Source organism: Ceratosolen solmsi, unplaced genomic scaffold (genome assembly GCF_000503995.2).
Source record: "Ceratosolen solmsi marchali unplaced genomic scaffold, CerSol_1.0 scaffold53, whole genome shotgun sequence".
Classification (NCBI taxonomy): domain Eukaryota; kingdom Metazoa; phylum Arthropoda; class Insecta; order Hymenoptera; family Agaonidae; genus Ceratosolen; species Ceratosolen solmsi.
Window position 1 is genome coordinate 311706 of NW_011948441.1, and position 24321 is coordinate 336026.

The 24321-nt window shown below is 28.0% G+C and overlaps 1 protein-coding gene across 2 annotated transcripts in view; it reads left to right on the forward strand.

Moving 5' to 3' along the window:
• Positions 1-24321, forward strand: part of Tdg (Thymine DNA glycosylase) — a 152781-nt gene that overhangs the window by 74628 nt on the left and 53832 nt on the right. For both annotated transcript variants that reach the window (XM_011503861.1, XM_011503862.1), the window contains exons 2-5: positions 9256-9314; positions 10350-10567; positions 16218-16534; positions 19438-19579. In XM_011503861.1, coding sequence (XP_011502163.1) covers positions 9256-9314; positions 10350-10567; positions 16218-16534; positions 19438-19579 — 736 coding nt within the window. The remainder of the gene's footprint in view (positions 1-9255; positions 9315-10349; positions 10568-16217; positions 16535-19437; positions 19580-24321) is intronic.

Consider the following 24321-nt stretch of genomic DNA (forward strand, 5'->3'; position numbering starts at 1 on the left):
ATGCATGATAAGAACATCATCTTGATGTTCTTTAAATATATTTTAGAAAGTCTTTATTTGACAGACACATCACTATCTATTATCAAGAAATCATTAGAACTTATCTAATCAAATTGCCTCTATTATAAAATTTTTAAATTGGTCATGAAGAAATAACAGACAATCGCCCTCGATTTATTAACAAGCTTTGACTTTCCGTCATATAAAGAAGCCAATATTAATATATTATTGCCAAATAAAAATTATCGCTTTTTTCTTTCGTTACTACAGGTTACTACAAGCATTAATTTATTATCTTTACATGCAGTAGCACCAACTCGATTATTCATTTGAATAACAATAGTGTTCAAGTATTAATAAGTTAAGTAAAATTCTAAATTAAGATTAATAGGCAAATACAAATATAAGATTAGGAATAACCGTAAGCATGTAATTAATCGTTTTTGACACTTAAAGCACATACGATACGATGGCGCATGCAATTTCATAAAGGAGGCTCGATTATAGAATATGTATTGATAATCATTTCACTTAAAATCATTTATATATTTTAAAAGACTTGAGATAAAAAAAATTAAGCGTTATTCTTTTCACCGATATCCGAATGATGTTTTATGTTAGAATTCTATATAACGTTGCATTTATTACATTCAAATTTTTATTTGTTTTTATTCAAACATACTGAACAGTTTCTGTTTCCTAACTTTTTTTAACTAAATTCATTTTAACGACGAAAATATATTTAATGTTAATAAAGTAAGAAGAACTATAGAACTTATTTTCTAACTTAAAAGTAATAAAGCACGTGTTTTATGAAATTTTTAAAAGCGATAGAACAAGTTTGCGGGACTAAAGAATGGGAAAGAACTGCCGATTATTAATTTACATTAAATTATACTGTATTCAAAATTATAAAAATTAAATAGATAAATATGTACAGAGTGTAATGAGAAAATTAAAAATTTAAAAATTGTACTCTAGTACAATGTATATTGTACTAGACTTTAATCCATAAAACAAAATAGGAAATTGTCGCTCTTGCGCTTAAAGCAAAGTTCTTACAATATGTATACACAGGCAGAGAGTGAGAGGAAGACTAATTGAAGAAAATACGCTATAATTACGGCAGGGAGAAAAATACTATAATATTACAGATAATTTTATGTAAGGGTTAAGGTAAAATTCTGATAAAGCAAAGTTGAAATTGAGATGCAACATAATTAGGACCGAGTGGGTAAAGGTAAAACTATCATCCGTTAGTCGGGCTGGCAGACAAACGGACAGACGGACAGACAGACTGAGTGATAGATAGATCATCTAATATATGAAACTAAATCCAGATTTTTACTGGACTAATTTGTGCGTTAAAACTGAAAATTTTATCTTCTAAACAAATGAGTTGATTTGACAATAATTTAAGAAATTTGACCAATATGAATTTTAATTTTAAATTATTCAACTATATATCAAATTTATGTATTTGTTTATTATTAATAATTAGTCTGTTTATCGTTAAGATAACCTTAAAAATTACCTAAAATGTTATAACTGTGTCTTTGTTAATAATTTACAATTATTCAAGAAAATATACTTTCAAATTTCTTTTTTAGTTATAGCGAAACACAGAAATAAAATAATGTTATTATAAAAAGTTCCACCAAATAATTTTAGAAAATAACAGTACATCTGAACACGTTTTTATTATAAATGATTGTAACGTAGGATGTATTTATAAAAAATAAACAAATTTGTAATTATAAATATGTCTGCTGCATTTATTTCAGTATCTGATATTTGTATAAGATTACTCAATTTGGACAATTCATTACATGTTAAAACTTTTTAAATTGTTTTGTTGACTACGTTGTTTAAACCATTTTTATAATACTAAAATTATATTTAAATTTTTATTACCAATTCAAATAATAATCATATATATATATCACATATATCCCTTTACATATATTTATATATATGCATATCTTTATATATTTAAATATATTTACATTTACGTTTTACATAAATTTTGTTTGAATTATAAGAAAACCATTTGATAAAAATTTTAATACTTCAAACACAATTATTTCCCAAAATATATTCTGACAAAAAAAATTTAAAACATCTATTGTCAAACATCCATGATTTAAAATTATTATTAATTGACTAATATATATTTTGAAATTTAAATCAAAACAATCAAAACATTAAATTTTACGATTAGAATGTCTATTATCTGCGCCGCATCACTTCTCATTACCTACTAAAGAGCGCAGAGAACAACTTTTTGTCGTGTGTTGACGGTGGAACGACTTTTTTTAATATAGCTGAAGCAAATTGCTCAATTTCTAGTTTTAAAACTGGACTAGATTTCTAGCAGACGATTTCGTATTATAAATATTTCCGGCAACCCGTAACAGCAAAAAAACAAGACGCTAAGGGCTGCATTAATTAATGTCCACGAATGAAATAGATTGAACTAGCGGGAGCGAGAAAGGGAATAAGGGACGAGAGAGAGAGAGAGAGAGAGAGAGGGAGAGAGAGTGAGAGTGAGTGTGCGTGAAAGGTGGCGGGTGGAAGGGGCCTCGCTTTGTGCGTCAAAGCCCCGCAGCGCGTGTCATCCGAGCGCTGACTGGCTCGGATTGCTTTAGCCCTGCACCCAGAAAGCCTCGAGGTTAGCTAACTTTCTCTCTCTCTCTCTCTCTCTCTCTCACCAAATAATTTTAGAAAATAACAGTACATCTGAACACGTTTTTATTATAAATGATTGTAACGTAGGATGTATTTATAAAAAATAAACAAATTTGTAATTATAAATATGTCTGCTGCATTTATTTCAGTATCTGATATTTGTATAAGATTACTCAATTTGGACAATTCATTACATGTTAAAACTTTTTAAATTGTTTTGTTGACTACGTTGTTTAAACCATTTTTATAATACTAAAATTATATTTAAATTTTTATTACCAATTCAAATAATAATCATATATATATATCACATATATCCCTTTACATATATTTATATATATGCATATCTTTATATATTTAAATATATTTACATTTACGTTTTACATAAATTTTGTTTGAATTATAAGAAAACCATTTGATAAAAATTTTAATACTTCAAACACAATTATTTCCCAAAATATATTCTGACAAAAAAAATTTAAAACATCTATTGTCAAACATCCATGATTTAAAATTATTATTAATTGACTAATATATATTTTGAAATTTAAATCAAAACAATCAAAACATTAAATTTTACGATTAGAATGTCTATTATCTGCGCCGCATCACTTCTCATTACCTACTAAAGAGCGCAGAGAACAACTTTTTGTCGTGTGTTGACGGTGGAACGACTTTTTTTAATATAGCTGAAGCAAATTGCTCAATTTCTAGTTTTAAAACTGGACTAGATTTCTAGCAGACGATTTCGTATTATAAATATTTCCGGCAACCCGTAACAGCAAAAAAACAAGACGCTAAGGGCTGCATTAATTAATGTCCACGAATGAAATAGATTGAACTAGCGGGAGCGAGAAAGGGAATAAGGGACGAGAGAGAGAGAGAGAGAGAGAGAGGGAGAGAGAGTGAGAGTGAGTGTGCGTGAAAGGTGGCGGGTGGAAGGGGCCTCGCTTTGTGCGTCAAAGCCCCGCAGCGCGTGTCATCCGAGCGCTGACTGGCTCGGATTGCTTTAGCCCTGCACCCAGAAAGCCTCGAGGTTAGCTAACTTTCTCTCTCTCTCTCTCTCTCTCTCTCTTTCTCGCACCCCCCCTCTCATTTTCTCTCTCATTCGTTCGATATTTGGCTCCATGAAGCTATAGGAGCGCTGCCGCGCCTCTTAATTATTACACTTACCCGCGTTTTATTTGCATCAATTCCAACTCATTTCTATCTTTTTTCTCGTGCTCTCTCTCTGTCTGTCTGTCTGTCTGCCCTCCTGCCTGTCTATCTGTCTGTCTGTCTGTCTGTCTGTCTGTCTGTCTGTCTATCTATCTATCTCTCTCTATTTTTAATCTTTTTTCAAAAATTCACTCAATTGCTGACTTATCACCCTCTTTCTCAGCGACAGATTGAAAAATAAAGGAATATAGAGATAACATTGATATAAAATTTCTATATTTAATGATATTAATATAAAATTAAAATAAAATTAAAAATAATCAATCATCTAATATTGATATAGAATTTCAACATTTTTAGTTCATAACTCACAAATAGCTATAAACAGACGTCAAAGTAGTTTGTGTTTCTATTCTAGTGATTTAAACAATATTTGTTCGAATAAGTATATATTATACTTTATATCCATCACTGTATAATATTGAATTTATAAATTATAAAATATTTACTCAATTTGTTTTAATTTTTAGTAAGTAAAAACATTGTATTCATTCTTTATTTATAATGATTATATATTTTTGATAAATTCCTATGTTTAATACAATCAATATTATTACTAGAAATACTGCAAATTATTAAGGTTGAATTTCAGTAAAAATTAATATATTACTTACTTTTAAATAAGTGTTAGAAGTAAAAACTTCAGGATTTACTATCAATAATAATAACAAAAATCTAAAAATTTTGTGGAAAATAAATTTTCTGTACAAATAATATTGTAAAAAAATAACAAAAATACTTATAATATATGTGTGTATATATATATATATATTCAATTAATAAAGTGAATAAAATGAAACGTTTTAATGTTAAATGTAACATGAAATAATTAAATTTTTTTTTAATGCGTGGAAAAAGAAATTAATGTTTAAAGTAACGAGCTATCAACACTGTCGTTGAATTGATTTGTAATATTTTGATAGAGAATTCAATGTATACAATTTATTATATATTTATTCTATACTATCTGAAGAAACATAAAATAATGTAAAGCTTACTATAAAAACTATAAAAAATAAAACCTATTGATAATACAATTATGAATCAAACTTAAATAGTTTACTTAATAAAATTTTCCATATATGTAAATTATATATTAGAATATTGTTAATCATATTTAAGAACATTTTAATCTTCAGCTCCATGTATAATAGTTTCATTAATAGAAATCATAGTTAACAAGTTTGTTTTCGAACAATTTTAGAGGATACATTATCATATTTAATATCGAATGATACTCAAATTATCAAATATAGTTTAATGTAATTTTATTTTCTGACGGTATGTAATAACTAACAAAAACATGTGTGGATATTATTTTAAAGAAGTAGAATACTATTTTCAATTGTATATAGTATGTTTATTATTTTGAATTATTATATATTATATTGAATAATATTTTATAAAGTATATGAAATGTATAATTTATATGCTTGCTATTCTAAACTTTTTAATATTAACATATTTTATTTTTGCGCATATAATATGCATCTATAAAATTGTTTTACATTTTGTTGTATAATAACTATATAATATGAACTATTAGGCAAAGATCCAAATTTTTACATTTAATAAAATAATTTAATTGTATTAATAAAACATACTATAGGAATGTTGTGAATGTTGTGAAAAATGAATGACCATGAATCAAAATGCTTATTCTTCTACTCGTTAGGAAAATTGCATAATTAAATAATACAGTAGAAAAATTCGCTAATTTAGTGGAACTATATATGAAAAAGGCAAAGTTAAACAACAACGAAAGGTTTAAATCATTTGTGATTAATTTAACCGCGCAAAATATAAGTGGAAATGAAACATATATTTTGTTTCTATTCTCTTGTAAACCTGTTGCATCCTTGTATTCAAACGAATTACTTATTTACATTTACAGTAAAGAGATCGTTAATTTAATAAATTATATAAACAGTTAATATTTAAAAATGTCATATTATTTTATAGCGATAAATATTTGTAGTCTTTTTGTATAAACGTTTTAGTGTTTTATTACCTTTATATTTATCATACTGTAACAGTAATTTCATTATATATTTTATTTTTATAAAAATTGCAGTGCACACAAATTCTGAGAATTAATTTTTTATTTTAATTTTATTACTTTGATATCATAATAATAATTATGTAAAAGTAATTGTATTATATTAAAACTCATACTTGTAAAGTGAATTTGCTACTATAAATAATATTGAATACTTGTCAATATACGTTTTTTTTTTAAATTATTTTTATCTACATACCACTGAGGTATCCAGATTAAATATACGTTCTATATAATTCTTTATTATTTACTAATTAATAAATCAAGAATATAGTTTACAATATTTTCAGAAATTATTTGATTAGTATAAGTTAATAATTATAAGAAATTCACGAGTCTTAAAAATACTACCGTAAATATTGAATCCATAGTACTAAAACGCTGTAATTGTAAATTATATTAAATATGTTATCATTATTATTATTAATCAAATCTATCTTATTTAATACATAACTGACAAATTAAGATAAAACTAATATAAAATGATTGACGTGATTTATGATAAAAATGGTTAATACATATAATTGGTATTTAAATATTTATTTATTTCTTCGATCATTTTATGCAACAAAAAAATATAGAAAATAGTCTTTTTCATTGGCATAATGTGATAATATTACCTTAAATATAAAATATAAAATTCACTTATAAAGGAGAATATGATCTATGTAAAATTATATTATTTATAAAAATGAAATTTAATAAATCACGTATTTAAATACATAAATATTTCTTTGTTTTAATTTTCAACCCTAACTCATATCATCGTTTTACCTCTTAAAAATGTACAATCCGTATATTGTATATTTTGTTGCTGAAAAAAATATTACAACCCCAGTAGAAACCATTAAGTCCGCATAAACAGATGGCATTGTGTAATTTAAACTGCGTATATGTATCAATGTTCACATTTAACATTTCCATATGTTTGTTCGTAAATGAAACTACAAAAAATGCTTCAGCTTCTTCACGAGTGATTGCTGTCCCGAACACTTTCTCATTGAACTCGTCAAATCTAATTTCCTCAATCAGTGTTTCAAGCGGCTGTTTCAAGAATCGCTCTTTTTATTTATCCGAATGCGCTCCAAAGTCGAGTCGAGCTTATTCTCTTCATAGATCTAGATGGTTCGATCGTTAAGCCAGCGTTGAAATACAATTATGCATTATTGCGTGGGATGCAGAGCAAATTCGGTCAAGTGGATCACTCATCGCATCACGAGGTGATAAATTCGTATGCAATAACGATCGAAGGAGTGAAGGAACCTGTCGCCCTGCTGGTACAGCTGAGTGAGACGGTGCCGAAAGGATATAGGAATAGCGTCCTTAGGCTAAATCGAATTGCAGAGTCTATTAAGGAGTTTGGCGCTATCGAGCGTTAATGCTCAGGCAGACTGTGGCACGGGTCCCGAAAACCTCTTCTCTTCTCCCCAATCAGATTGCGGTAATAGGAAATTCCAATTAACATACGCACCGTACCGGCTCGTCTCTAAATCAAAACGATCCCACACATGCGCGCGCCCTCCCACGGCCGCTCTCATCCACGTGCACGCAAACCTGCATCCGCCTGCATGCGTGTAATTAAAGATTAACTATGACTAAGTGAGTTTTATACACGTACGCGCCCATTTATATTCGTACCAGCACGGGGATTACTGGGTCGTCCAGACGAAGGGCTTTAACTCTTTTATCGTTTGTTCTTTTACGTTTATGTATATATTTTATTTTAAACAGATTGGTCTTGAGTTTCATTGAAAGAAATATTTCGTTAAGCTAAAACATTCCTGAGCTTAGAATAGGGCCTTGGAAATGTCTTTGGAATAGAATATTATTAAATTAGTGAGTGAAATTAGGAGTGAAATTAAATAAACGATAAGAATTTAAGTTTTATAATGATTTTCAAAACTATTGTAAATGAATTATAATGTGCCATAATACCATACATAAATTTTATACAAATCTACAATACAACCTGATCCCGAAATATTAGCTAATAGTTTTATCGTTTAATTTAAAAGTGTACACGATGCTTACACCTACTCAACTGTGCATTCTAATCTGATATTCTCATTACCATCTTCATATATAGCTTTTATTTATTTTCCAAATCAAACAAAGAAATTAAGCACGAAAGTATAAATGCAGGTATAATTTGTTAATATCTTTTAAGAGATTTTTTTACATTATACGGAATTGAATGAATATAGTATTTACGATACATAGTAAAATTATTAAAATAATTTTTAATTGCATATTTAGTTTTTATATATATTTATTTATATATATTTATGTATTTATATTTAGAAAAGAAAGGCAAATTCGAAACATTTAATTTATGTGTGTTATTTAAGTTAAACAAAATTTACATAATTTTCAAATAATGGCAATGCCTGCAAAAGTCTTCTTTAACATATAGAAAGCCTTTTTCCATTATTAGACACATTTTAACAATTTTAAAAACTTTTTTGATAACCACTTTTTATATAAAATTTTTCTTCTGAACCCTTTTTTATACATATTTCATTATTTATTTAAACTAAAACTTATAGTAGCTATCAAATACACATCTGGATATAATTATGTTATTCGCTATTTAGTAAATACTTCATAATCGTAAAATTTATCCAAAAATAGATAAAATTCATTGTCTCATGGTAGAAATTCTCAATAATTAATTATCAGTAGTGATTGAGAAAATATAAATAACTCTTTTAATTTATTTTCGTATACATAAGGTGTACATATTCTTCATTTTTACGGATATTAGTTTTTATTAGAAATTTTTTTGTATTTATTAATCATAAATTAACATTAAATAAAAACGCTTAAATAATTAAAAAGTATAAATTAAAGTTATAATATTTTTTTTGTTTACTTTTAAAATTCCAAATTTATATTAACATTCAAGTGCAATAAAAATATAACTTTTATTATTATTTTTATAACAAGTATAAAAAAATGATATAATTTCATTGCATATAATGATGTATATATCATCAATATATGTATATATATATATGTTATTAATGTAAATGTGTATTTAATAATTGAGTATAAATTATATTAATTTTCAACAAAAATATTTGACCAAATAATAAATCTACAATTAAAATAATTTAATTAATTATTATTTTGATTAAAATTTACGAATTTTTATAATTATACAATTTGAACGATAAATTGGTTTCTTCATTTATATATGTGTATATCGATAGTTATTATAAGTATTTGCGACATATCATTTAATAAATTTCTTATATGTATTGTAATAAAATGGTTTTTTTTTATTTTAGGTCTTATCCATCGCCAGTGACAAATGGGGTTCCAAATGGTGCAACAATGAACTGCTCAGGTAAACAAATTTTTTTTCGAAATACATTTTGTGACATCTGATTAACTTTACATATGAAATAATAATTTTAAACAATTAAATTATTAATAACTTATTAATTCATATTTATTCAGTAATTTTGTCTTCTTCGTTTTAATTATGATGATCGAAATAAAATTAAAATTTAGTTGAAGTGTTAAAAATACAATTAATTATTATTGTAATTTTAGAATATATAGATTATTGATTAATATTATGCAATATATTTTATTCATTTACTGTGTATATAAAATATGTTTTTAAAAATTAGAATAATTGGCACCAAGCACAATGGCAACAAGCAGAAGCACAGTATAAAAAATATAAACATTACCAATATCAATTATCAATTATTTATAATTAGGTACATATATGATCATTATTTGAAAATAATTAACATATGAATTTGTCCTGAAAGCCTCTTATTCTAATAGTTTAAATATAGATAATAAAATTTATAATTCATATACAATTATCCAACTTGAGCGAGATAGCTTGATTTTTTTGTAATCAAATATAATGTATCGTCGAGTAACGAAATGTTGATTTTTTTAAACCATGCTTCATTCTGCCCGCAAAACATAGATTTCGCTAAATTAAAATCGTTGAAATTTCGTTTGAGGTCTGATTCTGAAGTCGAATGGAATTTAGCTTACGGAGCGAATGGTAAAGTCACTCGAGAATAAAAAAAGAAATTGTTTCACCGACGTACGGAATCTCGTCAGCTACAAAATAAAGATCCTTATTACTCAATTGTCCATCTCCTTCTTACACAGAGTAACATTATCAAAGGTGAGTTTCTTCTTAATGAAGAATAGTTAAAATAATTTAAAAAAAAGAAAGGAAAATACAAGAAAATCTAAAAAGCCAACGCCAAAAGCTGAACTCTAGTGAAATATTGTCTCGAATGACTGGCTAAAAGAGCCTCTACTGACTTTTAACTAGGGTCGTAGGTCGGGTAATTGGAGTTGTTGTAAAAGCCAGGGTCTGTACGCGCTTGGATGGCGTCTGTTGCAGGCGTGCTGGTGAAACAGGAGGCGAGGGACGACGGCTACGAGACCAGTCCCGACCTCGAGATGAGAAGCACCGGCGGTGACAGCAGCCAACAGTACCACACACCGCTAACGCCACACACTCCTCACACGCCTCACACTCCTCACACGCCGCTGACGCCGATATCGGCTACGCAACACCAGCCTCAGCAACCGGGTTCCTCTGCCGCAACCCTTGGTCAGGTAAGTGCTCGGTTAATCACCGACCCTCTTCACGGATCTTCTCGAAACCCGGAAACACACGACCTTTGCATTCCACTGACTTATAGAATACAATTTTGTCACTATGTTCTTACTCGCTCGAGTCAGCTAAATTAAAATCGAAATTGAAGTCCGTATCGAGTTGCTCAGCCTGTCTTTCCTACTCAATAATTATGAAACATTAATGTTGCATTGAAATGTCTTGTCGCTATACGTATATATACTTATCTAGCACTTTCGTTCATCTACTGTTCAATGGATATTCAATAGGACAATAAGATATACGAGGAGAATATTAGTACAATAATCGCGAATAATCGACAATTTTAGGCTTGATTTACGCAGATTATTTCAATTATTACATTCGAGTCGATAAATATCTCTGTATGTATAGTGTATATGCGCAATTTATACGACCACAGAATTTCAGCTGCTGTTTATCACTATAAGCATTTTTTTTCATTCCATTTTGTTGCATCTTGTCTACCAACTTCTCTCCCTTTTCTTGGTTATGTGTTAGGGGGATGCTTTACGATGTTGTACTGAAAATTTATGGCACGCCGGAGGTCTTTACCAAGCAATTTGGACTCTTTCGGAATCTGAAAGTGTTTTCTTTTTTTCTTCCTTTTTTTTACTTGTTAGAGAGATTATTCAAAGATATTTGAATATTTTATCGCATTGTAATCGTTCGTTAATTTAATGATCACAATTCATTTCGATATAAAGCGGATTAGCTTTCGAGTGGAGGGTTAGTTTTGATGTTTACACGTTGACAGGATCGATTATATTAAACCTTCGCCACTTATTTAAATTGAATATCACGGATATATTTAATTTTCAAGATACACAATTGTTTATTATTTTTTGCAATTTACTAGAAAAGTTTCATATGCAATTTTAAAATTGCGAAATTCTTCTATTTTCGAATTTTAATATCATAATAAAATAATTGCGTAAAGTATCGATGATATAATTATATTTTTAAATCGCAACTTTAAACACATAATGCCATTATGTTTAATTTCTTATGTTATTACAGTTTCGTACTCCGTGGAATTATTTCCATTTAAAAAAATATTTTCCAAGGTCTGATAATTTTATCACTTCAAATAGATAAAATATTTTCAGGGACTGAAGTAGAGTAGACCTGAACAAGACATAAAAATATATTATTACATTTGGACTAGTGAAAATTGAATAAGTAAAAAATAGAAACAGTTGGTCGTTAGTCAAATAAATCTAGTTAAAATGTCATTATAACAATTAAAATGAACTTCATTTAAATGGTATGCTTTTACATTTGGAAGAAATTAACAAAAAATTGATATAATTTAAGTTAGTTTAGATATCAAGCTAAACATTTATAACTCGACTTTTTACTGTAACTAAACTATAGTCTTTTTTTTACATGCAACTCCTTAATCTTACTTTTTATCAAGTTTATCTATCAAATAATATTATTAATATAACGATGAATGCTTGTAATATATATATATATATATATATATATAATATTATGCTAATATGATCTATCAAAACCACAAGTATCGAGTTACCAAGTTGATGCAAAAGTTTCTTTTTATTCTCATTATCATTAAATAATTATTTGTATAATTAAGTTCAATATAATTGATCCATTAAATTAAGAAAGTGTTGTAAGAAATATTTTTACAGTTTCTAAAATTGGAAATCGTCAATTAAAGATATTCTATTGTAAAAATTATTAAAATAATTTAAATGGAATTTTATTTTTATGATTAATGATAAGGTTGTGAAGAGAAATAATAAATTTATATTTAAAAATGTTAATATTGTTCAGACTTATTATTATAATAAAATCTTCAATATTATTCAATAGTTCAATGTAAATAAATATAAGGCATTAGTAATTTGAACCGAAATGAAATTTTAATATCATATTGTAATGGGATGCATTATTCTTTACGTATTTCAACATGTTCAATTTAATCTTAATAAATATATTTCCAATAACATGTAATTTTAATATATGCTTTCTTAAAAGTTTAACAAATAGCGCTCTTTTTTCATAAATTTATAATTTGTATTAAATTTATTTTGATTTATTACAATCCGATTTAGTCCACCATAATGAAACAAAATCTAAATTCAAGGGTTTTTATAATAGGAAGATATGTCCAATGTATATTACACATAGTTTCTTTTTAAATTTTTTTATATTAATTGTATACGTGTACAAAAATAATAAGTATTTGCAAATGTAATTTCGTGCATTGAATAGAAATTCATCGTGGGGTGATAAACCTAGAATAATAGCATATGCACAGTATACATTGCACGTACTATTTTGTTTTTGACTATCTGAATTTATGTTTATTATATCTGAAATATGGAAAAAACAATAAAATTGGAGTAAAAGACTGTGAATTATAAAGATAACTTATAATCGAAAAATATATATAAAATAATTATTTTATATTGCGAGCTTATTATATTTCTTAATTCTAATACACTAGTGTAATTTAAATCGTAACACTACGAAAACACTACGATTATCAAAAGATTTAATATTTGCAAAAAATGGTCAATTTTTTATTTAGTCAACCGAATTTTATGTTAATAGACTAATTAAAATAAAGCAAATGTTACATCAAACTTAGTTCCAATAATGTATCAGAATACTATTAACGTCTATATTAATGCGTTGGCTAAATATGCATATAAAAAAAAATACGATTTTCATTTAAAAAAAAATACCATACGAAAATAATGAACACAATGGAAGCTATTATCGTTTGCATAATTTCTTAAGAAAAATAAAAGACAGAGCGGTCTTTAGGTTTAATATTGAACTCAGACTTAAATTCAAATTATAAAAGGATGATGCTTGCAATCGCGCCATTTAATGTTCAATCATAAGCACATGTAATGCTAATAGCAAAAAAATTAGCGAATCGAGGTCCTCGTTTTTATGCTCTTGGTGCGCAATTTATGATCATCCATCATACATCAGCCGCTGTACACTTTGATGCAGGAATCGCCGAACGCGTCCCAAAATTTACATGCCTTGTTCACTTTAACTAGCGCGCGCGCAGTATAATAGGCATAAAACGCACTCTTCATTTCCATTGGTTAGCCTCTTTATTTTGATATTAACACTTATCCTTGCCTGAGCTATCCTTCGTGTCTTTTTGGTCTTGTTTCTCCACTTTTCTCGATTTTATCAGTTCGTTTGCAAAACTTCGCTGTTTATCTATCAACAAAGTATCTTAAACAATTACCACGCATACATCGATCTTGTCTTAATTTGATAAGGAAGCAATGCACCCATTTTACCAATATGGCTATCGTATTGATAGTATCTTTGCATTGATAAAGCAGTTTATCGAGATATTTATTGATTCCTTAAGTTGAATATAAAAAATACGAGATGGGCATTATCTATAAAAAAATGATTTATAAAATGTTTTTAATTCCAAACTTGAACCTGCATCATAACAAATTTGAAATATAATTAAAACTTAACTAGTTTTTATCTACTGCAAGTGCAATACTTATATAAATATGTATTTTCAATATCATAATTTTTTTATTAAGGACATGTAAAATCAATAAATAAAATATTTTAGTCGCTGTAGAATGCAGCATATTTATTAAGTTGATGTAATTTTTATGCATTGCCCATGAGGAGATCTTTGATTTAAAAAATTTTTATTATAATATTCCTTGTAAATAATTTCAATTAATAATATAAATGGTCTACTAAAGTATGTATTAATTAAAAACAATTAAAGAAAAGTAACACATATTAATTAATATCTTATTAAGTGTGTCTTATTTGAAAGTTTTTATTCCGGCAATCAATTATTCATTTACACAATATAATTGTATATTAACACACCATTGAACTCATTGTCTTAAATATAATAATTTTGTTTTTTCTATAATTTAAGAATCATTTTCTCTTAGCATTCTCAATAATGTTATGTTTCATGAAAATTCAAAAGCTTTGAAACAGTTTCTATAATCATTTGTGTCGAGCACAAGACGGTAATAACTTTTTTTAAGATGAATCACATCACCTTTTCAGCAATTTGTACTAGTAATGAGCTTAAACTGAACGTGCATTTTTTTTACGTTACTTTTTACGTTTTCTTGATTATAGATATATTTAAATTTGACATTCTATTAGTATTTTAAACTAATTTAAAAGTTAAACTAATATTTCCGGAATTGTTTATTTATGCATATTAGACTGATAAACTTTGTTGGCATATTTTCGCCATATTAAACTAATACATTTCAATATTAATAAACACGCGAACAACATATTTTGTTATCTTTTTTTGTTATTTGTAAAAAAACTACTGAAATATAATAACACAATTAAAATCTTGTCTGTCAAATTTAAATTGTGTTCAAAATGACTACATGCGCATATTAATATCCTAAAAAAATATTTTGCTCTCGTAGAACGTGCAGCTGAAACTTTTGTTTAATACTGGAATTAATTGATTGATTAAAATCCTATATATTGTATAATAAGAATTTTTCTGAAAATAAATAAAAACCATCGATTACACTTCATTTTCAATCTTATTATGAAATTTTATTATTTCTGAAAATTTAATGTAATTTTTAATTTAATTTAAAATGATAATATGGTGCATATATCCTGAATTAAATGACTATAAATCTTTTTATTCAGTTCTTTGTTCAATATACTTCGTTGTATGGTTCAAATCGTCAACAGATTTTTGCTAATATTTTTAATAAAATTTACGCATTACCCCATAATGGTTATAAATACAGCGGCAACGAAATATAAAATTTTACTATCATATGGTTATTTGTATTGATGGTATTAACGTATTTTTTGCTTTGACTGAAATTTGAATGCAGATGATTCCACTAACTTCAATGATAGTCGAAGAGTAAAATTTACTAATAAGTCTAATCTCAATCATTAGGCCGTGTAATGACGTGTTTTATCAATAAATTATTCAAATTTAATGAAAATTTAAATATAATTTAATTGTAAAGCTAAGATTTTTTTCAGATATTTTCACAGAAATTGAAAAAAAAGTTGATTAATAATTAATAACGAAAACATATGTTATAATTATAAATATACAAAGCAAGCATTAAATTGCAAAAAATATTAAAGTAGCTAATGCTAAGCTCTGTTCTTTTTGTTGTTATTGATAATTCATAATAGCTTCATTATAAGATAGCCTACTATCCATGAATTTGTAAGATGTCATAATTACATGATAGAGGGTAGAAAATTTGAGCATTTTTAAACGGATATTATTAAAATTAATTGATGCGGTAGATTGGCTTAATTCATCTATCATTATGCAAGTTCCTCTTTAATTATACCAGCGTTTCTTGCTTAATTAATATCCGACGACAACATTAAATTTGTATATATATATATTAATATATTATTATATATTTTTATATCCACATTACTCAACAAAACAGAGGATTGATAAAATTTGAGTGTCGTAGAGACCGCAGTATCGGGTACGTGTGAATAAATTCGAAAGGGGCGCAAAATGTAAAGACCCTGCGTAGTCAGTTTGACTCTCGACCCTACATCCAAGATAGTTAATATAATTAAGACGTTTGTTCTGTCCTTCTCCTGCAGGTCTCGATAAAGTGCGAGACGCCGGTGGATCCTTATTCGTTCGTCGACGAGGAGCTGACGATGAGCGGCATTAGAACGGCTAGTAGCCCTGGTGACAACCCGGATGGCATGACTTGTGGTGGCGCCCAACCGGGCCTCGTCACGCCTACCTCCACGCCACCCAACTCTATGTGTTCGGTCCAGCAACAACAGCAACAGCAGCAACAGCACCAAATGAATCTGCAGATGATGAATGGCGCTGTTAATGCTCAGCTGGTGCATCAACCGAAGAAACGCGGCAGAAAGAAGAAATGCGAGATGATCCTTACGCCAGAGGAGTGAGTATCGATTGCAAGTTAATGCAAAGCTATTATCCATTACATATTAAAGACATAAATTAATATGTTTGGGTATTGCTTGGTTAATTTTCCAACTTGGGTTCTTGTTTGAATTTGCCTTGTTCGTATAAATCTATTTACTTATGATCGTATTTGTCAGGCCAGTAAATAGTTTGGGAAGTTTTTTAAAAACTGCGTTACAAATAATTTTTTGTTATATAATGGTTATTAAATTTCAAGAGATTTAAATTTTTGTATTGATTCAGATGCATATCTACAAAAAGAATTACGAGGGGCTTTTCGTTGGCTGTACAAACCTACAATTTACTTAGATAGCGTATTTAAATATAACCTTTTAAGTATTTTAGAAGTTATATATTTAGTGGTCTACATAGAATAATTTTAAACTCTAATAAATTTCAATAACAATACACTTTATAATCTGGGTAATTAAAAATAGAGGAGTCCTAGAATTGCGTTTATGTTGAATACACAAATTACAGCGATTAATGTAAAACTTTATGGAGGCTTCAAATGTTAAGACTATATAAACGAAAGTATTTAATAAATATGTTGTATGACACGTTAATAATAAATATAAATTGTCTTTACTAAAATACAAGCTATTTTTTTACTAAGGCTATGTTAGTGTGGTTACTAAAACAACTTTATAAATCTATGAAACTTATTTGTATTATTACTTATATCTGTCTGCACTATTACTTTCGATATTACTTATTTTGTACACTTAATGATATTAAAATTATTTTATCCAATAAACAATATTTGTTATTAATTATTAATAATTTAAAAAAAATGCAATTAAATATTATTTTAAGAGTATTTATTCAACAACTTTAAAAATATTTTATTTATAATGTTATATTTACAAACACTGAAATTTAAACTTTGAAAATGATAAAAAAAAACATTTACACTTTTATTAGCATAGAGTTTCATATTCTTAATTATATGAAATTATATGTTTTCTTACATCTTGTTTAGCAAAAAAATACGACAAAGCAACACTTGTTGAAATACTCGACGAATGTTTATAACTCATTTTCAACAGATAACACCTGTTATAACATTTGTCTATACATTTTTCACAGTTTTTATTGCTCAAGCAACTAACACGTATAATTCATTATACGTTGTGGTAATAATAATGAATTGAGATGAACAAACTTTTTTTTATAGAATTTTCAAATTAATACTTAATACGTAATGCTTTTTAGACTAAAAATATTTTAGTCGAAAAGTACTTCTTCTTCGCATGACTTTAAAATGTGCAAAGTAAAAGTAAAGATATTGATAGAATATTCATAGAATGCATAAGTACATTAATGAGATAAAAATAATAAAAGCTTTAAGAAAATTTGACAAACTACCATAAAATTTTGCATTCAACTATTCGCGGGTTTAATAATGCATACTTATTACATGTTAAATGAAACGAAAAATGAAAAATAAAATTTTAAGATAAATAATAAACCCATTACTGAATATTTCACGTTATAGACAATTTTTATAAATACATACAAATGTGATTCATTTATGAGTTCTGTAGTTACAACACATTAAATATTCAATTATAACATGTTGAATTCTTTAACCTTAATGTAATCCACAATAATGGCAGAGTAAAATTTATTTAAACAATGATGTGACAATTTATGACATTATTCAACTACTTCTATTTCTGTGTAAGATCGATTTTGTTTAGAAAATATCCATAAAAGCTTGTAATTCTGAATAGATAAGATCTAGAGTCTTAGATAGTCGTAGATAGTCTGGATAAGAAGTGACCCAAAAAATCCCCGTTGTTTTTTCAGAAAACGCTATAGAAACATCTAAAAAATATATTAAATAAAAATAAAATAATGAAAATCTTGATTTTAATTTATGTTATTAGGTTTTACGTCGATACGTTAATAATTGACTTATTATCATTATAATTAAGAAAGTGAGAAAAGGGGTCTTTGTCACTACAATCATCATATACATTTAATTTGAAAAGAATCAACCATCAATTTCATATTGAGTTATAATATAAGAGCTTGAATAACTTACTTTTAACATGTAAAATGTAGATTCAAAGAAATGTGTTCAATTGAATTTGTTAAAAAAACACGATTTTCATTCAAAATTGTTGATTTGTACAGCAAAATTGTAATTCATTCTTATTCATTTAGTAACGAAACCATTGAAACTGCCTAATCGTATTATATATATATATATATATATATATATATGATATTTTAATGTGTAGATGTTGCTGCATTATTGTATATTTGTAAAAAATTTCATAGCAAACAGTTTTTGAGTTTGCTTTAAATAAAATTTTTTGCATTATACTCTATTTTGGAAAACTAATTATAATGTTATTTAGAAAGGGGTTATTGCATTTAAATGGTAAAATTATTAAAAATTAAGTTGATAGTTGAATAAACAAGTTGCCTTTAATCATACCAGTCAATTAAAATAACGAGAAATTACAATCTCCGGATAATTTAATGCACATTATATTTAATTACACTTGTAAATGCTATCTTAATAATTTTTCCTACGAAACATCTTCAATATGTTCGTCATGTTATAATCCTCCATTTCAATGTAATTATTATTGTTCATCATTGAGGACTTGCATTACGTAACGGGAAATATCGACGTCCAAATGGCAGTAGCTCGTTCGGCATTAGAATTCAAGCGCAAACTTCAAAACTAGTGCGAAAATAAACACGACTGCCAATTGTCAAAGCCCCTCGATAATAATGAGATAATGCACTTTTAAAAGTGAGCCATACTTCGCAGGATGATTGGCCCGACGAGCGTTAGGGCAACATTGATTAGCCGTTTCGCAGTGATCGATCGCAATATAACGCCGTGTTTATTATTTGCAGAGCCGAGCTGGCAGAGGCTAAGAAGCGAGCCAAGACATACAAAGAGAGGAAGAAGCACGACAGGTTCGACGGAATGCCGGAAGAGGAAGTCAGCAAGCGCGTACTTCCGGATCACCTCACCGACGACCTCGACATCATCATCGTAAGTTCGTTTGCCGCACGCCCCGCATGCGCACAATGCTAATTGTCCCCGGCATCGTTACGCGCTGCACTCGTGGCCTCTTCGGTTCGCCCACGCCCACATCCTTGTTACCTCTTCGCGGCCACTTTCAGTGCCATTAGCCCGTCCTGTGCTGAATCGTGGTTCCGGGAGACGACTCGGTGCGGTTGTCCCTGATGAGTCTTCTCGTTAATACGTCGCGCGGTAGTCACCGAAAAGACGAATGCCGATGCTGGACTGCAAAAAGTAGATTGGCTCGAGCATTTTGCCGTTTGCTACCCCTTCCTTTTGTCCTTTACAAGGCGGTAGAAAGAAAGTTTTTTTAAATAACCGCCGCTTTATGACTTTTTTGGTAATTTCGAGTATACGGAAATAAAAAGTCTTTGGCTATTTAAGATAGCTTATACGTGGCTAAACATATTATTTACATAATCATTATTTATGACCATCAAGTGCTTTTTTATTTTTTTATTTTTCGCTATTTTTATTGATTGAATAATTCATACTCTTTTGTAATAAAAAATCTCGTAATTAGAAAACTTGTTATTATAAAAGCTTATTCCAATTTTTTTTTTTTATTATTTTTTTTAATCAAACTATTTCATATAATTTCTTCGCGAAGCGTCTAAATAACCAATTACATTGATTTTAATAATTAATTAGTTTTGTAAAAAAGAAACATACATTTTAAATGTATTGAAAACATACTTTACATATCTCGAAAAATAAAATAAGCAATTATTGTTTATTCCTATCTTATAAATAAAAAGCATTTTTTATATAGTATTCAATCCAATAGATACTTACATATATAAAATCATAATAAAATTAATTTTTATACCTATTAATAAATGTTAATACTTATATGGGGTAATAAAAGTTAATGCTCATATACTTATATAATGGGTTAATTATTGTATTAGATTAGAATTACACTTACGTTTGAAAATACAATGTCGATGAAAGTATGAAAAGTTAAGTATTTCAAGAATGCTAATGCAATTGCAATTCCACATATAATAATAATAATAAAATATATTTATTATAATTATGATTATAATTTTACAGGCAAATTGTTTACAATTTGATTAAAATTACAGTTTCTCTATAAACACACAATGTTTTTTAGATGTTAGTATTTACTATTATTATTATTATTATTATTATTATTATTTCATAAATTGATTATTGAAAATTCAAAACATGAATCAATTATATCAGACACATTTAATTCAATTGTCATAAATTAACATCATATAATTTCACAATCATATGATTGTGACTGTAAAAAAAGATAATTTGCTTTTGATTTAATAATACAGAAAGGATATTTTGTTTTTGAATTTTCAAATACGAGGGGGGTGAGGTAAGAGAAATTCAACTAAGTTAACACAATTTCACTACACAAAGATCATTGGTTCAAAGTTAACAGTCTTTTGCAGTTTTCTTTAAAATCTACTAATTGTTTATATATTTTGAAAAGCGTAGCCGACTTGTGCACGTGTTGTATTACAAGCAGGCGATGGAAAACAATAAATTTAATTTTTATGAAAGTTTACTTTTCACGAGCTCAAAGAGCATCTAAAGGATCGACTTCTTTCCTTCCGGACTTTATGGATTCGTGTGTAATTGTCATGTCCTTGAATTTTATATCTGAAGCCGTCATATATTCATTTTTATCAAATTAATGCGCTATCTATTAATAGAATACAGAATTTGTTATTTAGAACATACGAAGAAACTGCTTTTTTACTTATTTACAAATAATTTACTTACTAATAATCGACTCAATTATTCCGTTGACATTAAAATAAAATTAAACCATGCATTAATTATTATCATGATGATGATAATGAAAATAAAACTGAAATGATTTCAATTCAGAAAGTCATCATAAAGCTTATGCAAAACAAGTATTTTGCTTATTTTTCCGATTGAAATTACGATAGGTAACATTGTCTATCGAAACAAGAGGCATCGTTTATTTGTGTAGTAAGTGCACTGTATAAATATCAGAGTATATGGATATACAATTACATGCCATGGATATGGATTAGTCAAGAGAATATCGGTGTGTAAATGATTCTGTTCAAGTTTAATTAGGACGTTCGTTGGCGTATATATTGTCTAGCATTTCATTCAGTGCGCATAGAAAAATTCCAATGTATATAAAGCATAAAGTCGTTTCAGAATGTTAATTTTATTGATGGAATCCAATTGATGAAATTGATAATATCCTTAAACTGGAAAAATTATCACTATTAAAAAATAAGCTTATAAAATAAATTATTTATGCATACAATTTTTTAAAAATTGTACAATCCATAATTTCAGAGATAGTTTTCAGAATAGTGAAAGGTAAAGTGCCCTTTGATTAATTTCACTAAAAGAGAAACGTAAAACAAAGTCAATAACGTTCAAAAGAATCTTTAAAACGCTTCAATTTTGCTGTATTTCGCCTACATTACAAAGCATACACGAAAATGATAAAAAAAACTACCCCGCTGAATTAAAATGCTCAGATAAAAAAAAGAGAGAGAGATAGAGAAAAAAAGAAAAACAAAAGGAACGAGTAAAATTGAGAAAATGAAGAGTTTACAACGCGGCCCGCATCGCGTTGAGCGATATTGGCAAACGGGACAAAAAACGGTCTCGCTCACCATTTCCCTCCTGCCTCCTTCCCTCCTCACTCTTTCTCACGCCCACTCACACAGGCGGGCGCTCACACACTCCTTCTCTCTCTCTCTCTCTCTCTCTCTCTCTTTCACCCACTTGCTCACTCTCTTTCGCTTTGTCCCTTTGTCCGATTTAACGGTAAATTAAGTCGAATCGGTGGCGCAAACGCGCGCCTCGTAATCGCGGCCAGGGCATCTATAAATTTGTCATTCGCATTCAACAATTCGGTCATTAACGCCTGCACGGTTATAATCCCCCTCGATTCTTGCAGTTCGAAACCTTTTTTCAATGCGATTTTCAATCTTGATCTTTTTTCAATTTTATACTTCAAAAGATTCCCGTGTATTTTTATGAATAAAGTTTTCTAGTTTTTTTTTTTTTTTTTTTTTTTTTTTTTTTTTTTGTTTTTGTTATTGCTCAACAATAGTGATTTATCAAACTATTTATTACTTTGCATGTTTCAAGGTTTCTATCTATTTTGTACTTACCACATTCCAACCTTCTTATCGTATTGCCATTTTGTGAAATCACATCTTTAGTTGTGTTATTAGTACGTAATATCAATTTTTGTAGCACGTATTAACCTGATGAAAATTAATAGTTTGTATATATTATCTTTGAAATGTAATACAATCATAATGGATTTTTTTTGTAGTTTATACATATTTTATACAATTAATTATATTTATACATATGAAAAATCTATATGGAAAATACATATTTTATTCATATTATACATACGCACATACATTTTCTGATTTGTATCTTTACTTCATAAACACATCAATTTTATATACTAAATTTATAAAAGAAAGTCTAGTTTCACCCTCGTGTGAAATAGAAAAAGCTAAGAAATGCTCTAAGCACTCTAAGTGCTCTAAGTCTAACTACATTCTAAATGAAGACTTTTTTGCGAAAAATATTTTTTACCTAGGAAGTAGCAGATTATTATCATTATATATTATTGCATTGAAAGTTATATATAATTATAAAAATTTTGCGAGATAAAATCAATTGTTTATTAAAACGTTTTCATTGCTTTTGCAACGTTTGCAAAAATAACGATTTCAAATTAAAATATTATCATTGGAGTCTGTCCATTAATTATGGAAAGTAATTTAAAATATCATCCATCCTAATAATTATTTTCCTGTTAAATGCTATAAAATTTTATGAGAAGCTTTGAATTTATCAACTAACATTAACGATGGATCAATAATGAAATAACAATGGTATCGACTAATTAACGATAGGATAAATATAAATATTAAAAATTCAATCCATGGTAATCCATTTGTAATTATTTTATCGTTTATTCAGTTTAAGAAATCTATGATCACGGTTACTTCATAATTTATTACACATGCGTATTTCTTGTCTTTGCACAGAATTTTGAAAATCTTAAAGAAAATCATGCAAAAATTACTCCGTTTGTACGTGTGTGTTCGATAAAAGAAAAAAAACGTTATTTTTCTACCAAAAAATTTAATCGCTGGAATTGAAATAATGACAGACACATTATTAGTATTATAATATTGAGTTGAAAATTTAATGGTAAATAGAAAAATATATTGAAGATGCGTTAAATTTTGAAATTCATTGAATTCCCATGGAAATTCACTGGGCTAAAATGTAACGCGAACGGATATCGAACGAGCATTATGGAGCGTATTTCGAAAATACCAAGGCATCGTAAAAATCATTAGCTTCCAAAATTGTTTGAAATAATTTGTGCCTCCATTCAATTCGGCACAATGGCTGCCAGGCAATGGAGAAAAAAAATGTAATAAGAGCCTTCATAATTGGCAGATTATGTAAAAGCACTTTTCGCGCGGGGCGGCTAAAAACACGTGAAAGGATGCATAATCGCGGGCCTCGATCGAACCCGTACACAGCTCCGGGACTAATATCGCAATCGCCCTTTAGTCATGCTGGGTGCGTCTGCACATGCACGTATACGAACGAAAGAGAGAAAGAGAGAGCGATGGGGGGGGGGGCGTCCTGTACACTTCTCGAGCTCACGTCCGACGAGTCCGCTAACGGGCTCG